The sequence below is a fragment of the Danio rerio genome, chromosome 7 (assembly GCF_049306965.1).
Source record: "Danio rerio strain Tuebingen ecotype United States chromosome 7, GRCz12tu, whole genome shotgun sequence".
In the NCBI taxonomy this organism is placed as follows: domain Eukaryota; kingdom Metazoa; phylum Chordata; class Actinopteri; order Cypriniformes; family Danionidae; genus Danio; species Danio rerio.
In genome coordinates, this window is record NC_133182.1 from 20,940,001 (window position 1) to 20,961,814 (window position 21,814).

The 21,814-nt window shown below is 37.3% G+C and overlaps 2 protein-coding genes across 5 annotated transcripts in view; both read left to right on the forward strand.

Annotated features, from left to right (window-relative positions):
- Positions 1-10,965, forward strand: part of si:dkey-111f13.5 — a 39,899-nt gene extending 28,934 nt beyond the window's left edge. The window contains exon 7 of the mRNA XM_073908367.1: positions 10,793-10,965. The gene's annotated coding sequence lies outside the window, so the exon portion shown is untranslated. The remainder of the gene's footprint in view (positions 1-10,792) is intronic.
- efnb3b (ephrin-B3b) overlaps positions 1-21,814 on the forward strand; it is an 888,832-nt gene that overhangs the window by 931 nt on the left and 866,087 nt on the right. For all 4 annotated transcript variants that reach the window (XR_012382271.1, XR_012382272.1, XR_012382270.1 and 1 more), the window contains 1 exon segment: positions 1-19. This exon segment is cut by the window's left edge. Coding sequence is in view for 1 of the 4 variants with exons in the window: in NM_131806.1 (NP_571881.1) it covers positions 1-19 (19 nt within the window). In the remaining 3 variants the exon portion in view is untranslated.

Genomic DNA, 21,814 nt, shown 5'->3' on the forward strand with positions numbered 1-21,814 from the left:
GGAATTCCTTGAACAAAAGGTAAGAGCCGCAACTAAAGGCATTGGGCACGGCGTTTATTCCCGTTTATTTAAGAGGAGCTTTGCGTTGGAGATAGTCAAACGCCTCGGACGCGTTCAAATCGTTGAAGGACTGCTTTGAAATGTCTCGCACATGGGGAAGAAAGCTGCTAAGCGCTATTACGCCGACAAGCCCCTTAGTGGATAATCACGAGTCTGCAGAAGTTACGAGCATCAATGTCGCCAGACTAATAAATGCCACATTTCATTGACGGTGTGTGTTGAGGAATTTAACGACAGTAGCCGCCACATTACTGCTGTTTATTGACGCCGCGCTATTTCACTGCCTCTCCTTCGGATACGCTCCAGTTAGATTGGCATGAATTTTAGTTGCTCAACACCAAGTGTTTTTCCGTCTTAATGCCGCCTAAACAATGTAACCTTTGTGTAATGTGCTCGCTGAACTTGTGAGAACGTGTAAACGACTGCTTCAGTCACCAACTTCTCTTGTGTGGTGACAGCAGTGAAAACAAAAGATAATAGTAGCTACTCTGCCAAGATGTAAACTTTCACTTCGCCGACACATATTTACTCCAGCCGTATAAAATCAAGACCGTCTGAAGTTTTATGACGGTTCTGTAGCTCAAATTAACACAAAGTAATCTGGCAGACAGCAAGAAAGTCGCTGGTTCGAGTCCTGGCTGTACCAGTTGGCATTTCTGTATGGAGTTAGCTTGTTCTCCCAGTGTTGGTGTGGATTTCCCCCGGGTGCTCACAGTCCAGATACATGTGGTATAGCCTAGGTGAATTGGATGAAGTAAATTGCCCATAGTGTATGTGTGAATGAGTGTGTATGGGTGGTTCCCAGGACTGAGTTGCTGCTGAAAGGGCATCCTCTGTGTAAAACATGCTGGATAAGTTGGCGGGTCATTCTGCTGTGGTGACCCCTGATGAATAAAGGGGTTAAGCCGAAGGAGGGAGCGCGCAGAGGAGCGAGCACTGCACTTGTTATTAGGATTATTATTATTAGCAACTTCTCTGACAGTTAAAACAAAAGAGAGGTGTAAACTTTCACTCTCAGTCGACACCTTCTACCGTGCTGGTTAACGTGGAGACACCTGAAGCGAGAAGTTTTACACGACGGTGTTAACTTCAGATGGTCAGTCCTTCCCATTTCACGCTGCAAAATTTATTACTCCGGTCACGGAGGTGACACGATCTTCCCTGCCGCAGGAAGGAATAGCGAGTAATTTACGGCTAGATTTCTCGTAGTATATATCTGTAAATAAGGGGGAGGTTTCTGCAACCCAGCAACTGTGAATTCATTTAGTGGAGAGCCAAAGAAACCCATGCAAACGGCGTGTCCGGCGCATAAACGACGATTTATGGCCGAGCAGACCTCTTTCTTTCTTTCGCCCTTCTGTCATTACTGGGCTTGTTTAAATGGACACCCGGCGTCGTGGGAGCACTTGTGTGCCCGGTCTAAATCGGTATGTGGGTTATGAGGGGCTATTAGTGGTGCCACGAGCTCTTGAAAGACGAATAGGTTTTTAATGTGTCCATGTGGCGCATATACCGGGCTCTGCGCTTCAACAGATGCTGCTGGGGGGATGGAGGGGGTTTATTCTGTCCCAGTGGCCGCTGGCAGACGCTCTTAATGAGGGTTCTTGTCGGCGTTGCTTGTGTTAATCTAGCAGGGGTTTGTGGGGACCTAATTTGGAGCGGGAGCGCGCGCGCGGTTGGGGGGCTTGACCGTGACCGCGCGTTTTCTGCTTGACCTTTACCTGGGAATGAGAGAAGCAGCGCCGCTGACAGGCGTCTCTGAATGATTCAATCACTTGTAATCGATGTAAGTCGATTTAAAGCGATCAGCAGTGGGCGCTGGTTTTCACACGGGTTTTTCTCACTACAAATGATCCGACTGGTCTTCATTTCACTGTGGAAATTCACAATTAAAAGCATAGCTTAGCCAAATATTTATATATAAAATATGTAAAATTTTCTCACCCTTCTAAAATGTTTTGTTCAGTTGAACATTAAGGAAGATTTTAGCTGAAATCAGTGATCTTTGATTCACAATATGCAAGTCTGTAGTTACTGGCATTTTGAGATTTAAAAAATACGCATACAGGCTAAACAACATGATTTCTAGAGTCTCCCGACTATATGATTGATGTCTTATAAAGCAAAAAGATCTTTTTGTGCAATAAGTTGGACATTTACATTATCCACGGTCTTAGCAAATGGTCATGAGCGTTTTCTCAACAGTCTGCAGGCAAATTTTGTCTCATAACATTTCTGTCAGTTTTGGATACAAGTTTTGTATATGTTATAGACTTGCTGAAGAAAAAACATCTTGGATAACATGAGATTGATTACCAAAAAGGAAAACTACCTAACATATTTTCTCTCATGTGGTTTTAAACCTTTATAAGTTTCTTTCTCTATTGAACACAAAACAGGATATTGTGAAGAATGTTGCCTGCTGACACCCATTGCTTTCCATAGTATATGAATTTGTGTATTTAAAAAATACAAAAATTCTAATTCGTAACTTCGAAACACGATTTAAAAATACTCAAATCCTATTTGTAAATTCAAAACACGATTCAGAAATAAACAAATCCAATTCATAAATTCAAAACACATTTCAAAAATACACAAATCTAATTCGTAAATTTAAAACATGATCCGAAAATACACAAATCCAACTCTTAAGTTCAAACACTATTCATAAATACACTTACAGTCTCTAAATTCAAAACACAATTCATTCATTTTCTTGTCGGCTTAGTCCCTTTATTAATCCGGGGTCGCCACAGCGAAATGAACCGCTAACTTATCCTGCAAGTTTTTACGCAGCGGATGCCCTTTCAGCCGCAACCCATCTCTGGGAAAAGCCACAAGCACTCATACACACACACACTCATACACTGCGGACAATTTAGCCTACCCAATTCACCTGTACCACATGTCTTTGGACTGTGAGGAAAACCGGAGCACCCGGAGGAAACCCATGCGAAGGCAGGGAGAACATGCAAACTCCACACAGAAACGCCAACTGAGCCGAGGATCGAACCAGCGACCCAGAGACCTTCTTGCTGTGAGGCGACAGCACCACATACTGCGCCACTGTCTCGCCAAACACGACTCAAAAATACACAAATCCAATTCGTAAGTTTCAAACAAGATTCATAAATACACAAATACGATTCGCAAGTTCCAAACACGATTCATAAATACACAAATACAATTCGCAAGTTCCAAACACGATTCATAAATACACAAATACAATTCGCAAGTTCCAAACACGATTCATAAATACACAAATACAATTCGCAAGTTCCAAACACGATTCATAAATACACAAATAAAATTCGTAAATTCAAAACATGATCCAAAAATACACAAATATAATTTGTAAGTTCAAAATATGATTCATAAATACACAAATCCAATTCATAAGTTTAAAACACGATTCATAAATACACAAATCCAGTTCGTAAGTTTAAACTCTTTTGAAGGATGGGTAAAAGATGACAGAATCTTCATTTTGGGTGAACTATCCCTTTAACAGCAACGTGTTATGAGTAAAAAGGCTTTTAGCTAAAGCATCAGTTTTGTTTTACACATTTGGATGTAAGTATGTGTAGAGCATGTAGCAATTACTGGTAGATGGAAGGAGTCTTTCAGGCCCATAGTCTATTGTGCATGACCACTGTAATGCTGATTTCTGTCATGCGGCTTTTAGAGAAGCAAGTGTTGGCTAATGTACATGAAATTGCTTATGTGTAACAAACACTCAGTTTATTGACTAAATTGCTCTCGCTAATGAAAACATGAATGTCTTTTTTATGGACAATTCATTAAATTGCAGAGCCAAGCAAACATGGTTAAAGGCTTATGTTTTTAATTTCATAATGGCCAAACATTGGCAGTTTAATCTCCCTGGATAATCTGCCTTGCATATCAAGCATTATAAATGTATCTTGTTTATTCATTTTTTCTTATTGTGTTGCACGGTACAGCACGGACACTAGAATGTAAAGTGTGGCCTCACTCACACCACACATATTTGAATGTGATTTGAAAATGCGCTGTGCAGTCAGTGTAAAGTTGGCTTCTCAGGCAGGCACACACACTCTTACAAGACATCTGCACCGTGTGTTTTTGCTCCAGGCTACAGGAGTCTGCACTGTTCGCACTAGAAGTAGCTGTACGAAGGTTACATTGTTGGCAGCGCTGTATATTTAATAGGGATCAGTGAACCTCTGCTGCTCATTGCTTTGAAGATGAGGGCCTGCACCTGTAGAATGTTTTATTCAGCCATCTATATCCCATCACTCTACTACTACTCCATCTCACCCTCTCATGATGGCGCTGCCACTCTCCTCCTGGTGCGAAATTAGAAACACGTGTAGCCTTCAGAGCAAGAGTCGAGAAGTGATGGGAGGAAAGAGGGATCGAGGGAAGAGGGAGGAACAGCGGGGCGCATCCTTAAATGTACAGAAATCAATATCTTCTAAGCCATGAATGTCAGTTTGAGTTAGGCTTAAGAAAATGCAAGCCCAGCACAAAGATCACCTTGAAATTGTTTGCTTGGAGGTAAAAAATCTATAAGACAAAAATTGTATTCGTACAGGGACGCTGGTGTTTAATGTAATTCCGGAAAGTAATGATGTGGGCGTGGAAACAGTGAAAAGGGTATAAAGTTGAGGTGTTTTGGTAAACAGTAATGGAGTTTCAAAGTCAGCCAGTTTGTCTAGGAAGTGTCCTTCACCTTCTGACACTCACACCCTGATACATTGTTTACACACAGTAACGACAAAGTGTGCTTGTGTGTCCTTGGTACCCAGTTCTTTCTGGATGAGCAAACACATGATAACTGGTGTTCTGTTGGGTCAGCTTGGACCGTTTCATTCTTACAATTGACGGTGTTAAGATGTTGGTTGGGAAATTTGATGCCGACCTAGGGCTGCACAGTGTATTGTTTCAGTATGGATATCACAATGTGTGCTTCCGCAATAGTCACGTCGCAAGATCTCCAGTGTTGAGAAATATAGTTGAGCAGGTACACATGGTGCCTAGTCTCAAAAATAATACATTTACAAAATATTATTCATACATTCACAACAGAGGTCACATTTACAAAATCCAATTCGTAAGTTCAAAGCGCAACTCGTAAACACACAAATGCAATTTGTAAATTCAAAACACGATAAAAAAAATACACAAAACCAATTAATAAGTTTAAAACACAATTCATACATACACAAATTAAATTTGTATGTTTTAAACACGCTTAAAAAAAATTCACAAATCCAATTCATAAGTTCAGAACTTGATTTAAAAAAATACAAATCCAATTCGTAAGTTCAAAACGCGATTCAAAATGACACAAATTCAATTCGTAAGTTCAAAACGCGATTCAAAACGACACAAAATCAATTCGTAAGTTTAAAACACAATTCAAAACTACACAAATCCATCAATAATTTCTTTGGATTTTCTATTCTATAGTATATGTTTTTTGCTTCTTGCTTTACTGTATCATCCTGTTTACTTGTTTGTATATTTCCCCTTATTTTTTCTTTGTGTCTTTTACACTGTTTAACAGAAACTTGTATGTGCTGATGTATCAAAATAGCCGACGACTAATATGAAAACTACACAAATCCAATTTGTAAGTTTAAAACACGATTCAAAACGACATATGCAATTCGTAAGTTCAAAACGCAACTTGTAAATACACAAATGCAATACGTTAACTCAAAAAACGATAAAAAAGTACACAAATTCAATTCGCAAGTCCAAAACATGATTAAAAAATACACAAATCTAGTTCGTAAGTTCAAAACATGATTCAAAAGTACACAAATCCAATTCGTAAGTTTAAAATACGATTTCTACATACACAAATCCAGTTCGTATGTTCAAAACTTGATTCAAAACTACACAAATCCAATTTGTAAGATTAATACACGATTCAAAACTGCACAAATCTAGTTCGTAATTTCAGAACACGATTTAAAGCTACACAAATCCAATTCGTAAGTTTAAAACATGATTCAAAACTGCATAAATCCAATTAGTATGTATAAAAAACGAATCAAAAATAAACAAATTCAATTCGTAAATTCAAAACACGATTCAAAAAGACAAATCCTGTTAATTTGCTGAAGATATTTATGATTTTTACTTGTGATTTCACGAATTGAGTGTTGTATTTATGAATTGTGTTTTGAAATTACTAATTAGAATTTGTAAATGTGAATTGTGCTGTGCATGTAGGAATTTTATTGTGTAAATGTTTTTTTTTTGAGACTGATCTGGCTCTGTAGCTACAGTAGTTCAGAACACATGAGATTTGTGGAGTCACTTCAGAGTTTTACCATAGTAGAGCAGAGTGAAAGTTTATCCTTAGGTTGTTTTTTAAGGCCTGTGACTTTGTGAGTATTTCAAGAGAATTTAAAGCATTTAAGCACAAGATGTTGTACCATTTATTAATAACTTTAATAAAGAATATTTTTAATGAGTATTTAATAAAGACTCCCTAAAAAAAACAAAGCAACTTTCATCTTTGTTCTGTTGATTATATCTATGTTCATAATTGTAATTTGTTTATTAAATTTTATGCAGATCCATCCCAGTCTATCTCAAATAACAAACATTCTCCAAATAGGGCTATTCATCCCATCTGCATAAATCGCATAAATACTGAAATATAGATAATCGCAGAAAAACAAAAAGTTATAACATCAGATTTTTCCAATATCATGCAGCCCTATCCCAAATGGTTACTAGCAGTTTAGAAGGTTTCCGTGTTCTTCTGTCTAAATCGCTGTGCATTTTGGTAATTGCGTTTCAGAGATTCCCATCCAGCTCAAACCTGTGGGGGGTTTTCCCGATAATGAATTCAGGGCGAGCGATTGTGGGTAACTGTAAGGATTTGTGTGTTATCATAAATGTCACAGAGTCTGTGTGTGCACGTGTGATGCGCCTTTTGTATCAGCGCTCGCTCTCAAAGAAAATGCGACCCCCACTGGATTTTTAATAATTAATTTATCGGAGGCTAATTGGACTTGGATAAAAAGCGATGGTTAGGCTTAAGACGAGGGAAATTTGGGAGGGAGGTCGTCGGATGAGGGGATTAGAATAGAGAAGATCTCAATAGGTCACTGGCAAACATGAGTGTGTGTTCACAAAGTCCTAGTTTGTAGTTTGCTTTGACACAAGCGTAAACTTTTTTTGACATTCTTGCAAATGAATCTGAGGTCTGATTCCGGGTTAATTTGCTAAACTCAGCTGATCCTTTTAAGCTTCACTTCTTTTGGTCGAAGGACATTTGGTTTTATAGTGGGTGTTTACCTACATGCTCAAGTGTGTGTGCAACATCAGAGTCTGGATTAAAAGTAGGTAGTAGGAGCTTGTGTGTGTTTTGAGTGCCTGTATAAGCTGCTAAAGGTTACTGTAGTGTAAAAGCATGTGCTTGTGTTGGCGTATGGGTTTATTTATGTTTTGAAGACAATATTAGAATATGTGTATTGACACACTGACGCATTTATACACAAACACACACACTAAAAAGTTTGGACATTATTGGCATATCTTAGGATGCTTTCACACCTAGACGTTTGTTTCAGAACCTGTCTCGTTTGCCTGTTTAGCTCTGTTCGTTTGGCATATGTGAAACCCCCAATCACGCTTGAATCCGTGGCAATCGGTCTGAGATCACCTGAATGAGGTGATCTTAGCCTGATTGAAACGAACTCTGGAGTGGATTGATTGTAGTAAGAAAGCAAAACGATCCAACAAACTAACGAAGGTTATATCACAGTAAATTCTGGTTATGTAATAGTCATATATTATCAATAATGAGAATCGTGAATTGGGTGGGATGCCATTCATACTGGTAAAAGTGTGTTTCATGTCGAATTCGAAAAGTTTCTGATTTATATTTGGTGAAGATGTCCCTCGGTGTCAAAATTAAAGTACACCTTTTTCGCTTATAATGTCTAATTGCTTATCATCATAAACTAAAAAAACAACGTATGACAGCTGAGTGGAGCCTGTGGGAAAATAAACCCTGAAACTGACCAATGTGAGGAGAGTGTTTACTGGCACGTGACTTGTTGTAGCTATTTTAGTTTGTTTATAAACACCAGTTACAAAAATAAACATTGTAGCAATTTTAATCCCTGTTTCAGGACAAAACAATTGATCTACAGGTGTGAAAGCACCTTATGGCTTCACATATTTGTTTACAAATAAAGTAAAAATCACAGTTTATGGTGTTTTCAACAAGTGCAGCAACTTTTCCCTCCTTTAGCGTCACATGATTTGTTTTAAATCATTCTAATATACACGTTTGGTTGGTTGGGAAGCATTTGTTATTTCTACTATCAATGTTGAAAACAGTTGAGCCGCTGAAATTTTTTTTTGCCGGATGAATATTAAGTTTGAAAGAACACCATAGATGCATATTGTAATATTATAAATGCTTTTATTGTGAATTTAATCAATATCAGTATATTTCTTCAAAAAAAAAAAAAAAAAAAAACTAATGGACTGAGACATTGAACAGAAGTGTACATTGTTTAATTTACTAATTAATTGTATTGTTTATTTATTTTTTATTATATATTTACATGTGGAGGCCAGTTTTGGGTGAAACTAGTTCCTAGTTACTGTAATTAAACGATATTTCTGCTGACAAAAAGTATTTTTTTATTTATTAGTAATGTAAGTAGTTGTTTTACTTGCTTTATACTGCACACACATTCAACAGTTTTGTATAAAACAATTTAAAGGAAGAGTAAGTAGCCGATCACACCGAATGGACATTTCTGTTCCAAAAAGGCGAGGCGCACCACACCGCCTTTGTTGTGGTCAAGAAAAAAGAAGAGTGGTACACTTTTTTATGTCGCAACGCAGCGACTGAATCAGCTGGGTATTGTGCGCAAGTGTTGCTGTTGATATTAATAAAATTGAAATATTTATTAATATTGTGATATTCAAGATTTGTGAAGTCATACAGCTCCAGATAACTCCAAAACAGCAACCACAAGTTTTTCCTCCATCTTCAAAAGTCTCCGTTGATGTCTAGACAACATAAGCACTGCAGGCACCTCAATGGAAACCTCCGCCTGAATGTAGAGTGAAAAAGACGCGACTGGCGTAATATCCTTTTTTCGCTCAGAGTTGATGTTTTTAAAACTGCGAGCGCATGGTGCGCAAGGGCAAAAATGCAAGGCACAGCAGGCGATTAAAATGTGTGGTGCGCAGGGCGCCAGTGTTGCCAGATTGGGTGGTTTGGAATTTGATTGTGCAAGTAAAAAACGACATAGACGGGTAGTGAAAATTTGGTGGTTTTGCGATGGTGTGCCGGCGCTGGTTTTCAGTTTTAAACTGGTTATGATGGCCTTCAGATGTGTAAGCAGTTGTTTTTCCATTAAGGCGGGTTTTGGATAGTTTTTGGGCTGAATTCGGTCAGCTGCTTCTGACAACACTGCAGGGGGCATAAGCAGCGCGCACAACGCTCACGGCCGTTAGTAAACCATTAAAAAAAGTTGCCTTTAATGAGATTGCGAACTAAAGAGCGGGGGTGAGATCGCGAACTGAAGACCAGAGGGCACTTTCGTTCATTTTTGAGGGGCACTTTTTGTCTAAGAGAAAAAAGGTCACGTGCACTACACAGGTTAAGCCTGTCAATTTTCCCGGTGGAGTCTGCATGTTCTCCCTATGTTGGCGTGGGTTTTCTCTGGGTGCTCTGGTGTTCCCCACAGTCCAAAGACATGTGGTATAAGCCAATTGGGTGAGCTAAATTGACTGTAGTGTATGTGTGTGGATGAGTGTGTATAAATGTTTCCCAGTGATGGGTTGCAGCTGGAAGGGTATCCACTCTGTAAAACATATGCTGGATAAGTTGGCGGTTCATTCCACTGTGGCGACGCCTGATTAATAAAGGGACTAAGCTGAAAAGGAAATTAATTGAAATGAAATTAATTACACTTTTGAAGTAATTTACCATACTCTTTTGTTAAAGTTTTTCAGGGGAGCAGGTTTAAGGCTTGTGTTTTGATTAGTCATTTTAGTAATTATCATAAAGAACTTTATATTAAGTTTTTATCTCCTTCCGTTAGATGATATGCGCATATAGAATGATTATGTGTGAAATACCCTTAAAAGTCTTACCTGGCATCATCTTGGTGCCCTGGAGTGAGAAATAGGCAAGATATTGAGCATCTGTGTGTGTGTTGCAGGGTCTGCTTGAGGCTTTACGAGCTCTCAGCAACAGGAGCTGTGAAAATGGCTCTCAGCTGATGTGGCAGAATAACTGCAGCCTGCAGACCAGACACAAACACACACACACACACACACACACAAAACCAAGGCAATATAATGGGGAAACAAAGGCGCCTTCCCTGCAGAGCCAGTCAGAAGTGTGTTTGGGGCCTGTGTGATGCAAATATAAGGAACACATGTTTACACAAACACACTTCTGTGTGCTGAAACACATCCAGACGTTTGTGGGCTGTTAATTTATGCTATTTAGGAATAATTGAAAGGACGGAGATCCTCACACACACGGTTTGATTGTTAAACTCATGCTGACGTGTGTGTGTGTGTGTGTGTGTGGGGAACGGTGTGTTTCTGAGAGCGGGCCCCTGGGGGCCGGGCCTCCAAAACCCCTGCAGCGAGGTGTGTGTGTGTGTGTGTGTGTGTGTGTGTGGTCTTAGTCTGAACATCTCTCATCACTTTGTGTTTGTCTGAATCTGTGTATTTGTGTGCACAGGTTAGTGATGACAGTTCTCGGAAAACTGGGCCTCCTCACTTAAGCCATAATATTGGGAACACACACTGCATGTGAAGCACAGAATCAGGCTTCTTTGTGTTTTCTACTATTAAGAAGAGAAATAAAGCTGATCGGGGTCTGTGCCCACCTGCTGCTGCAGATGTTAAACCTTCACTTCTGCTCTTGGTCTTTCTTTCTTGGCTAATTCCATTCACAGGTTTCAGGGGTCACATGAGCGCCGGCCAGAAGCTTTCTGACTGTATATGAGTGTGTGTGTGTGTGTGTTTGTGTGTGATTTGGTTAGTTCTTACAGGGGCCGCCTTTACTAATCAGGATCATCCTCTCCTGCTTCCACAAGATCCAGCTCGAGGTCAAACACACAGACACACAACATCAGTTTTGGTCTATTTTACAGCTTTAATTTTTTATTTAATTTCTTTCTTTCTTTCTTTCTTTCTTTCTTTCTTTCTTTCTTTCTTTCTTTCAAAATTATCTTTCTTAAACTGTGCTTATTTTCTTTTTTAATAGTTTTGATGTAATTCCTTTCCTTCCTTCCTTCCTTCCTTCCTTCCTTCCTTCCTTCCTTCCTTCCTTCCTTCCTTCCTTCCTTCCTTTTCTCCTTCCTTACTTTCTCTTTGTCCTTCTTTCTTGAAAGTTATCTTTCTTACTTTCTTAAAATGTACTTATTTTTTTTAGTTTTGATATAATTTCTTTCCATTCTTCCTTCGTTCTTTCCTTCATTTTTTTCTTTTTCTTGAATGTATCTTTTTTTCTTAATGTCCTTATTTTTTCTTAGTCTGTATTTTCTATCCATTATGTCTTCTTTTTCTTTCTTTTTTAAAGTTATCTTTCTTTCGTTCTTGTACTTTTTTCATTTTTTTAATTTACTTTTTTATTTTCTTTTTTCTTAGCTTTGATGTTATTTTCTTTCATTTACTTTTTTCTGGAAATGTACTTTTTTCTTTTAAAAAAATTACCTTTTTTTCTTTTTCTTTTTTTCTTGAAAGGTACTTTTTTCTTTTTTATCCTCTTAAAATGTACTTTTTAAATATATTTTCTTAGTTTTGATGTTATTTCTTTCTTTCATTCCTTCTTTTTTCTTTCTTGAAAATTATCTTTCTGTCTTTCTAGAAATTTAGTTTTATCTTTCTTATATCTTGAGATTAATGTTCTTTTATAGTTTTTTCTTTCTTGAAAGTTACTTTTGTACTTGAAATTTACTTTTTCTTTCTTTCTTTTGTCTTTTTTCTGTTTTTCTTTCTTGAAATGTAATTATCTATTTTCTTTTTTCCTTCTTAGTTCTTTCTTTCTTTCTTTCTTTCTTTCTTTCTTTCTTTCTTTTTCTTTCTTTCTTTCTTTCTTTCTTTCTTTCTTTCAAAGTTGGGGTCAGTAATGAGCTTTTAGCTAAGAAATGCATGATTTATTCACCAAAGAATCCAATCAAAGGATTAAACAAGAGATTAAAGACATTTATAACATTTCAAAACATTTATATTCTCTATTTCTCCCACAATATTAAGCAGCACAGCAGTTTTAATCGATGGTTATAATAATCGATGTGATCTGAGGCCTTGAATGAACATATTAGAATGATTTCTGAAGGATCATCTGATTAAACACTGCAAGCTCTGCTAAAACTTACACAAATAAACCTCATTTTAAAGTGTATTAAAATAGAAATTTATTTTGTATGGTAACAATATTTCACAACGTTACTGTTTTTACTAAACCTTTGAGCAAGTAAACACCATCAACCCCAATAATAGTCTATGAAACAAGTCCCATTTAGTGACCAGAGTTTAATTTGGAGTAGGTATTGGACATTTCCCTCCTTTAAGGAACACTCTTAACCATGTCTCTCCATCATCATCATCATCAGGTTTGTCTTGTTGTCCAGCTCTGGTTTCCTCTTTTTCCCAGAGTTGATTTGACAAATTTTAAACTTAATTATCCCCAGAAAAACCGCAGTTTTGCTATAGATTATCCCATGCTTTTTCCCAGCCTCTGTGTCTGCCTTGTGATCTGAAATCAGCTCTGATATGGAAAAACAAAAGAAAGTTGAGTTTTACATGCTGATTCCCGATCTATACTCTTTTCCTTTTGAAGTGTTTAAAATCACAGCCGGTCAATAGTAATCAGAGGATACAGATGGGCGATTTTATCTTGTGATGACTCTGACTGTCTGTTTTGCAGTGGGTCTGTAATGGGGTCAGTGTCAGTGGCCTGGGCCGAAGGTAACTGATCTCAGAGCTGTAAATGCAAGCAGCAGACAGACAAACGGAGCCAGACTTCATTTGCATCTCCGTCTCTCTAGTTAAAACACACACACACAGACAGTCAGAAGACGGTAGAGAACAGCAGTTATCACCAGAAACTGGGACATCTGCAGTTGTATTCAAAGCGCGCACAATGTGCAAACCTTTCCTGCTCTCAGTGGCGTCCGACTGTGCTGTAGTCGTGATAAGTGTTGTCTGATTTTGACTGAAGACCTATGATTTGTGTGCTAAAAATACTATCCAAGTGCTTTTATCTTTATCAAGTCCTCCTGACCGGATAAGTTATAGTAAAAACTTGAGGCTTTGGTGTGTTGGGGGAAAACTAGGGTTAGTGAACATATATTATAATGAGTATATAGTATATTCTTTATATAATATAAACAAATTATAAGGTTTGAGATCAAAATTATATTTTAATATATATATATATATATATATATATATATATATATATATATATATATATATATATATATATATATATATATATATATCAATTAAATGTTTGAAAATTAATATGTTTGTTTATAATTTTATACATTTTTTCTTTTGTTTTATATAAAAATAATAATGCTCAGCTAAATGTTCATCAAAGAATTCTCTAGAAAAGCATTTAATAAATACATAAATAAATAATAAGTAGCACAACTCTTTTTAGGCATTGGTTTTTAACACCAGCATACTTGAATAGAGTGTGTAGGATCATGTGACGTGAAGATTGGAGTAAAAGAAAGAAACTTGAGTTATATTATTTTGAACACACAAAAAATACATTTAAATATTTGCTGTATCATCGTAGTTAGCATTTAGCATTAGCATTATAGTGTAGCATTTTAGTATCACTGATATATTATTGTTAATTTATTGATATGCAGATTTGGTTTGTTAAATTGTTTTTTAGTTTGGTCACACTTTATTTTGACGGTCCATTTGTTGAATTTACGTTACATTGCATCTACAAGCCAACTAATTCTCTCATTAGATTGTAAGTAGACTGTTGGGTTGGGGTTGGGGTTAGTGTACGTTGACATGTACATGCAAAGTTTCCTAGTCAGTTAAATGTCTGTTAAAGGAGCAGTATCAGCAGATATTGAGCAGACAGTCTGCTAATACTCAAATGGACCATCAAAATAAAGTGTTATCTTTAGTTTTATTGATTTTTAATGTTCCATTTCCAATTTAGTTCAGTGATTTTATCAATCAAGTTAAATGAAGGTGAAACATTACATAGCTTAAATAAGGTTTCACATGTTTTATTTTAGTTTTACATTTTTTTTATTAATCAAAAAAGGTTAATTATTAAAGTTTTAGTAAACTATAATATGCTTTTTTATTCTACTTGTATAAAGTCTGTCTAATCTGTCTATCTGACAACTAGTCTAGTTTTGGCCTATTCTTGGATGTCTACAGCTCAAGTTTAGCCTTGATGTAGACAAGCTGTCTACTTTTAGATGTCTTTTAGGGTGCTTTCACACTTCTCCCCCTGCCACCTCTTCGGTTGGTTTGTGTTCATACTGTCTTTTTTCCTTCTGAACCCGGTACACTTGCATCATCTAGCTGCTGTTTTTTTTTACGGCCGTTGCTAGGTCACGGTCACGAAAGCAAGCGCCGAAATGGAAAGACATCCGCAAATCGCGGTCATTCTGCTTTAACTGAAGGTTTTGGTTTCGGACATACGGAAAGCGAGTCGTGTCCATCTGCCGCAAACATATTATAAACATTCAGAACATCACACAGTGTCTGCAGGAGCTGTTTTTGGAGGAGACAAGCAGACATCACTGTGTATAACTGTGTTTGCTCTGGCTCAGTCCCGCGCATGTCACAAAGGTACGAAACGTGACACACACACCAACACGAACGAATGTTACGAAAACGATAGTTTACAGTTGTCAGTTGAACCGAACTAGAGTTTGCATGAACCGTACCCCAGACCACCTCTTTTAGGCAAACTAGGGTACGGTTCACGGGTGCACACCCGAGTTCAGAAGACACATTCACACTAGCTAAACGTACCATATTATGACGTCAAACGAACCCGGTGCGGACCAAAAGTGCTAGTGTGAAAGCACCCTTAAACGTCTATTAAACCCAAAATTGTTTGCTGGGAAGAGACTTTTTTTTTTTTTTTTAAATAAAACTTGAGAAGGAGTGAGAAACAAAAATATACAGTTTTTCATCTCTTAATTGATCAATTGCAACATTTACAAAAATAGCGCAGATGTGAACCTCCAGCACACTCCTCCGGAGTAATCAGTTGACTTATCTGGTTAGTACTTGAGTAGACAAAATGACCAGAATGCCCTAGCCTGTGTGTATGTGTGACAGTTTGTAATTGTCAGTTAGGGGGCCTGGGGTTTGACGTGACCTACTTACAGAGTGTGAGAGATGGTCAATGGATCACGACCCTGAAGGCTTCCTGCCTCTCTCTCTCTCTCTCTCTCTCTCTCACACACACACATGCACACACTGTGTTCCCTTATAGAAAGCAGAACGCAGTGCTCACAGTTGGTGACAGCACTAGGGCCGTGATCCAGCCTAACGAGAGCTTGCGGCCTCCCACGACTCCTCTGCACACTTCAGCTGGAAGAATCCGTCATGTTAGGAAACATAAACCAGTCCCACCAGCAGCGCCGCTTCCTGTCATTGTCACTGATTGCTTTTTTTACGTGGACAAAACAAATGATGGAGACTGTAATTACTACCGTCAACAGTTGTAATCAGTGCTGAATCAGTTCCCTTAAAGGAGTTGTTCATCCAAAAATCAGCGTTCTGTCATCAATTACTCACCATCGTGCCGTTTAAAAGCCATTTCTCTTACGCTCTTTGTGGAAAACCTAAACTGGATACAGACTATTGGGAGTGCACAATGCTCCTAATACATACCACATTGGCAGGGCCAGACAGAATCTGTAGACATTCTTTTGCTGTTTCTTCACAGAATTTTTGGTCACACTTTATTTTGATGGTCCGTTTGTTGAATTTAGTTACATTGCATCTACATGTCCTCTAATTCTCATTAGATTTTAAGCAGACTGTTAGGTTGCGGTTAGGGTTAGTGTAAGTTGACATGTACTTGCAAAGTTTCTTAGTCAGTTAAATGTCTGTTAAAGGAGCATATCAACAGATATTTAGCAGACAGTCTACTAATACAAATTTTTGTGCAATGATTTTTAGAGTATAGTAACTTAACATGAAATTAAAATTAAATAATTGTCTTTTTAACTTTAGTTTAAGGTTTACAATGGAAATCAAACAAACAAAGTGAGGCTCTCACATAATTAATAATAATAATAACAACAACAACAACAACAACAACAACAATAATAATAATACATTTTATTTATAGTGTGCTTTTCTCAAAAGCACACTATAAATAACCCAAAAGCGCTACAAGGCATACAAGGCAAACATTAACAAAGCAAAAAAAAAAAAAAAAGCTGCAAAAACACCCCAATAAGACAATAAATATAAACAATAAAATTGTATAATTAAATTGACAAAAATAATCAACCTAAATTAAAAGCAATGATTAAAAGGTGAGTCTTAAGAAGTTTCTTAAAACAGTCCAGAGAAGCGACATTCCTAGTGCTGATGGACAGGGCCAGACAGAATCTGTGGACATTTTTTACTATTTCTTTTGAGAATTATGTGAAAAAAATCTGTAGATTTATGCGGAATTATTTTAGAAATATTATAACTTAAAGCTTAATATATAAATAAAAAAAATCCATATAACTTTTATTTAATGTTTACAATGCAAATCCATGTAGATCCACTTATTTTGTAAAAATAAAAACATTATTCAATAATATTCCTGAAATGAATGTAAAACCTGAATTAATATACAGTTGAAGTCAAAATTGTAAGCCCTCCTGTGATATTTTTTCTTCTGGAAAAAGACTTGTTTGTTTTATTTTGGCTAGAATAAAAGCAGTTTTTAACTTAAAGAAAAAAAAAGTTTTAAGTCAATATCATTATGCCTCTTAGGGCATATACAGGGGGGCTAATAAATCTGGAGGGCTAATAATTCTGACTTCAACTGTACATTTACACAAGCAAACCAATAGACTGATTGAAAACTCTTTGAGAAATGTGTCCGCACAAATTACTATGGCTTTCATATTGGTTATAAGACAGTACTGATATGGATTGATATTGGATATATTGGTAACACCACATTAGCTGGTTCCGTTAAAGTATTAAAGCAGTAACTAACCCAGAAACTCCATGTTTTGATGCTGACTGTAATATCAGATGACACGCCATTGTTTTTGGGCTCCCATGCTCAGTTCAGCGTAATGTGTTCCTCAGAAGTGTGAGATGTGTCAAGCATTAGTGTGTGTGTGTGTGTTGCAGAGGCTGGCAGGACTGCAGGCGGGTGATGGGGGCGTCAGGGTGAACCCTGTATTCATGAGCTGGGTGGCAGCTTCAGTTTAGCCCCCGGTCCCGATGCCATGTTTTAATATCGCTTCAGTATTTCAGCTGCATTTCCTATAATTCAAGCCAGCCTTGAGATGCACTTCTGAGCGCAGTTGGCTTTGAGTTTCACCCCATTTCTCTCTCTCTCCCTCTCTGTTTCTTTCCTATCTGGAGAAAAGCTTTAACGCATATGTCTGTTTAAAAAAAAAAAAAATGTTATAGCTCAGAGCGCTGGATCAAGTCCAACTTCAGGGGTTAAATTTCCTAGGAGGCCGGACTCCCTCTCCTTCCCTCAGTAGCGAATCACTCGCTTTTCTGGAGTCTCTCCCTTTAGAACAAAAGAGGTCTCCACTGAAAGACCTCAGAAACACTCACACAAACATCTTAACACATATACTGCTGCATAAACACTCAATCATTTGCCAAAAATTATGCCTCGCTCGATGAACCCTCCCGTTCTCCATTCCCCTCATTCTTTCACTCTCTCTTTCCATTAGTTTTGCTGTCTCTTAATCCATTCGCTCTCTCATGTTACACATTTGGCTCTCAGTTTGTGTGTGTGTGTGCTGGGTTTAAATAGTTGCTGGTGTTTCTTCACTTCATTGCTTGTCTTTTCAAAGTGGGTGGTTTGACGGGTTTGTGCCAGTCCGAACACCTCAAACACTCGCTCGCACAACATGTATGCTTTACTATTGATTTTTATAGGCACAAGTCCAGACCAGAAAGTTTTACATCCTATGATCTTTGTGTGTTTTTCCTTTCTGTGATAAATATTTTTGTTGAATGGGTTGAATTTGATTGTTTTCTGTTAGTCGGTTAACTCCGCGGTGATCTTGGATGTCATTCACATGTTGTTATATTAAGATTTCATAATGCTTAACCTTTAACCTTTCACTTGTTCAAAACCCATTTGAGTTTATTCTATTCATCTTAATAGAAGATATTTTGAAGAATGCTGGTTGCTGGCATCCATTGACTTCCATACTACAAAACAATTACTATGAAATTCAGTGGCTGCATTCTTCAAAATATCTTCTGTTCTGTTTAACGAAAGAAAGAAACTCATAAGATCACAGAGTATCCGCGGGGTCTTAAAAAGTCTCAATTTTAGGCTTTAAAAAGTCCTAAATGGACTGAAACATTGTGTTGTAGGTCTTAAATCATTTTACACGGGTCTTAATTTTCGTATGTTCATGTAAAGCTATACCCAATCTGGCCAACACCCATCCAATCACTATCAATCTGAAAAAAGCTTATTTATTAACTCTTATTTATTAAGTCTATGTTTCTATTTATAAACATTATTTAACTGTATCTTCCTTACAACTATATTTACTGTTTTAACTAGGCCATTAGAAAAAAATACTTAGCATTTAGCCATGTGTTGGTCTGACATTTCATTCATAATGGTCTTAAAAAGGTCTTTAAAAGTCTTAAATCTGACTTAATGAAACTTGTAGAAACCCTGAATCAGGAGGATTCAGGATTCAGAAACAGGTCTGTAGATAGGGGGAGTTCGGGTGGTTCGAAAGACCTACCCGCCACTGACAAAAGTGCAGAATTTGGCTCCTTTACAAGCTCATTTGTCCCATTTTTGACAGTATGCCACCAAATTGTGAAAATAACCGATAGAAGAAGGCTGTAAGACTGATTACATTTTTAATTATTCAAATGGACAAATTCTTACTGAGGAAATGAGCTGTCCAGTTTGTTATTTGCCTGTAGGCTATAGTTTTTAATTTAAGTTTAACCGATTCCTATATTTTCTTAATTGATGGATGATGATAAATTTGTATTTTAAATCATGCATATTTTCATATTTTTTTGTTCAAAATTTAAAATGTAAAATTCTAAGCTCATTACATTATTTATAAAACTGTAATGAATTTAAATGGACATTTGTAAATAAAGACTTTACTAAAATAAGCTGTGTTTCAATTCAGAGGCTGCATCCTCCGAAGGATGCATACTTCAAAGATGATTCCTTCGAAGTCCAAACAAGTCAAACGAGCCATATTGAAATGAGATGATCAACAGAAGTCGGATCTCGTCACTTAGCTACCATAACAGCAGGTGTTAATTAGCAGTGATAAAATTTAAGTGATTTTAAAACTTATTTTATTTTATGTACACAAACTCTATAAAATCACTTTTTAAGACATGTCATACTCTTTTTGAAATAAACCTAATTCATACATGTAATCCAGAGTTTTCTTTTAAAAAAAATTGTCCTGCCGTCATTAACGCGCAATAAATCTTGGGATGTTCGAGGCTGCAAATTATCCACTGGTTGTGTCCTTCATTACCGGGGAAACAAAGGATGCATTTTGAGGCTGCGTTTGAATTTTTTAAAAATGAGACAGCCTTCACCGCACCACAATGGCGCAGCACCCTTTGATTGCATCCTTCGGAGGATGCAGCCTCTGAAATGAGACTCAACTTAAGTATGGTAAGCACTTTGACAAAAATGTAGGGAATAATTTTGTTGCATCAAAAAAAGTGGTTATGATCACTATCCGACAAGCTAATCCAGTAAAAAGTTGTGCTTCAAATGTCACTAAAATGCTGTAACTCAAAATTTAATCAAAAATAAGGTGAATGACTGCAAAAAGATCCACTTTTTGAGAAAAAAGAACTAACCCTTTCAATAGGCTGGCTACAGACCTGTGATAAGGCAACTTTCATTTCTGGGTAAACTATTCTTTACTTAAAATTTCACTTTTTAGTCAGTTTAAATTCTGTACATAAACTATTTTTATTTTATGTTATTTATCTATTGGTTAAAAAAAAATTGAAAGATTCAATTATTGAAACTCTCTATTTGAAAACTGTTGTTTTGTTTTGTTACCTTTTGAGGTTTCTCGTTATATCTTAACACATTGTGTCTGAACCTCCCTTACCTGACATATAAAGCTGGTGTTTTGTTTTGAGATTTTCCTCTACAACTCCTCAGGTTGTGCCTGGACTTCTGTTTTTTTTTTTTTTTTTGAGATTTTCCTCCAGAACCCTTTAGATTGTGTCTGGCCTCTGAGAAAGTATTGGAGTGAATTAGCGAATTTGTTAGCGACTGTGTGACTCATAGCGACTCTCAATGCCGTACAGCTGGACTACAAGAAAATCAATCCTCTTTTACCTTTCTTTTACCCCGTCCTTCTGCACTTTTCTTTCTTTCTCTTTCCTCTGCCTCTTTCACTGTTGAGTTTCTCTGTGGCTCTCGGTTGGAGTCCAGCTGTAGTTTAACTCTGGAGCCACGGGAGGGAGAACAGATGGAGAGGTTTTCTTCTGTCCGACATCCTAAAGAAAGGGGGGTTAAAAATGCCAGGCAGAAGGGTTGGTGGGGGTTTGTGGAGCGGCGGAAACAAAGACTCCTCAAGCTTTTTATTGCACTGAAGTGATGGAGTGGTGTGTGTTTGTGGGTGGTTGTGTATATAGGGTTACTGTAAGTGTTTAGGTTCTATCTAGTGAATATTAAATTGGAAGTAAGATGTATGAAGATCATTTTAGCCAGGTTCATATTAGGTGTGAGGTTATGACAAAAGAAATTTATAAAATGAGTTAGGTTTAGTTTTATTTTATCCAAGTGTTTTTTTGCCATCATCAATAAATATTATTGACCTAAACAGCTGATTTATTCCATACCTGCCAACATTCGAATCCTAAAATCCAGGAGATTTTCTCAGGGAGTGAAGAGCTGGGGGGAAAGGTGAGGTGTGCACGAACTAAAAGGCAGGGAGCTGGTATGGGGATGGCTGTGAGTTGGGTTTGGTGCGCATGGGGACAGTCCCGTACTGTATCCGGGAGATAGAACAGTACGGGAGATGGGCGGAAGATGGGTCTGAAATACGGGAGACTCCCGGGAAAAACGATTTGGGCCAGCAAGTCGCTGTTTTAATGAATGTTTCATTGAATTTGTCATTCAAGCGATTCTTTCAAAACAGCTGATTCATCCATGATTAGGGGGCAGCAAGTCGCTGCTTTAATTAATGTTTCATTGAATTTGTCATTCAAGTGATTCCTTCAGAACAGCTGATTCATCCACTATTGGGGCCAGCAAGTCACTGTTTATTGAATGAGTCATTAAATTTGTCATTTTAGCGATTTACTTCTAAACACCTGATTCATCCACGATTAGGGGACAGCAAATCGCTGTTTTATTGAATCATTCATTGAATTTGTCATTCAAGTGATTCCTTCATAACTGTGGATTAATATACCATTAGAGGGCAGCAAGTCGCTGTTTTAATGAATGATTCATTGAATTTGTCAGTCAAGTGATTCATTCAAAACAGCTGATTCATCCACAATTATTGTGCAGCAAGTTCCTATT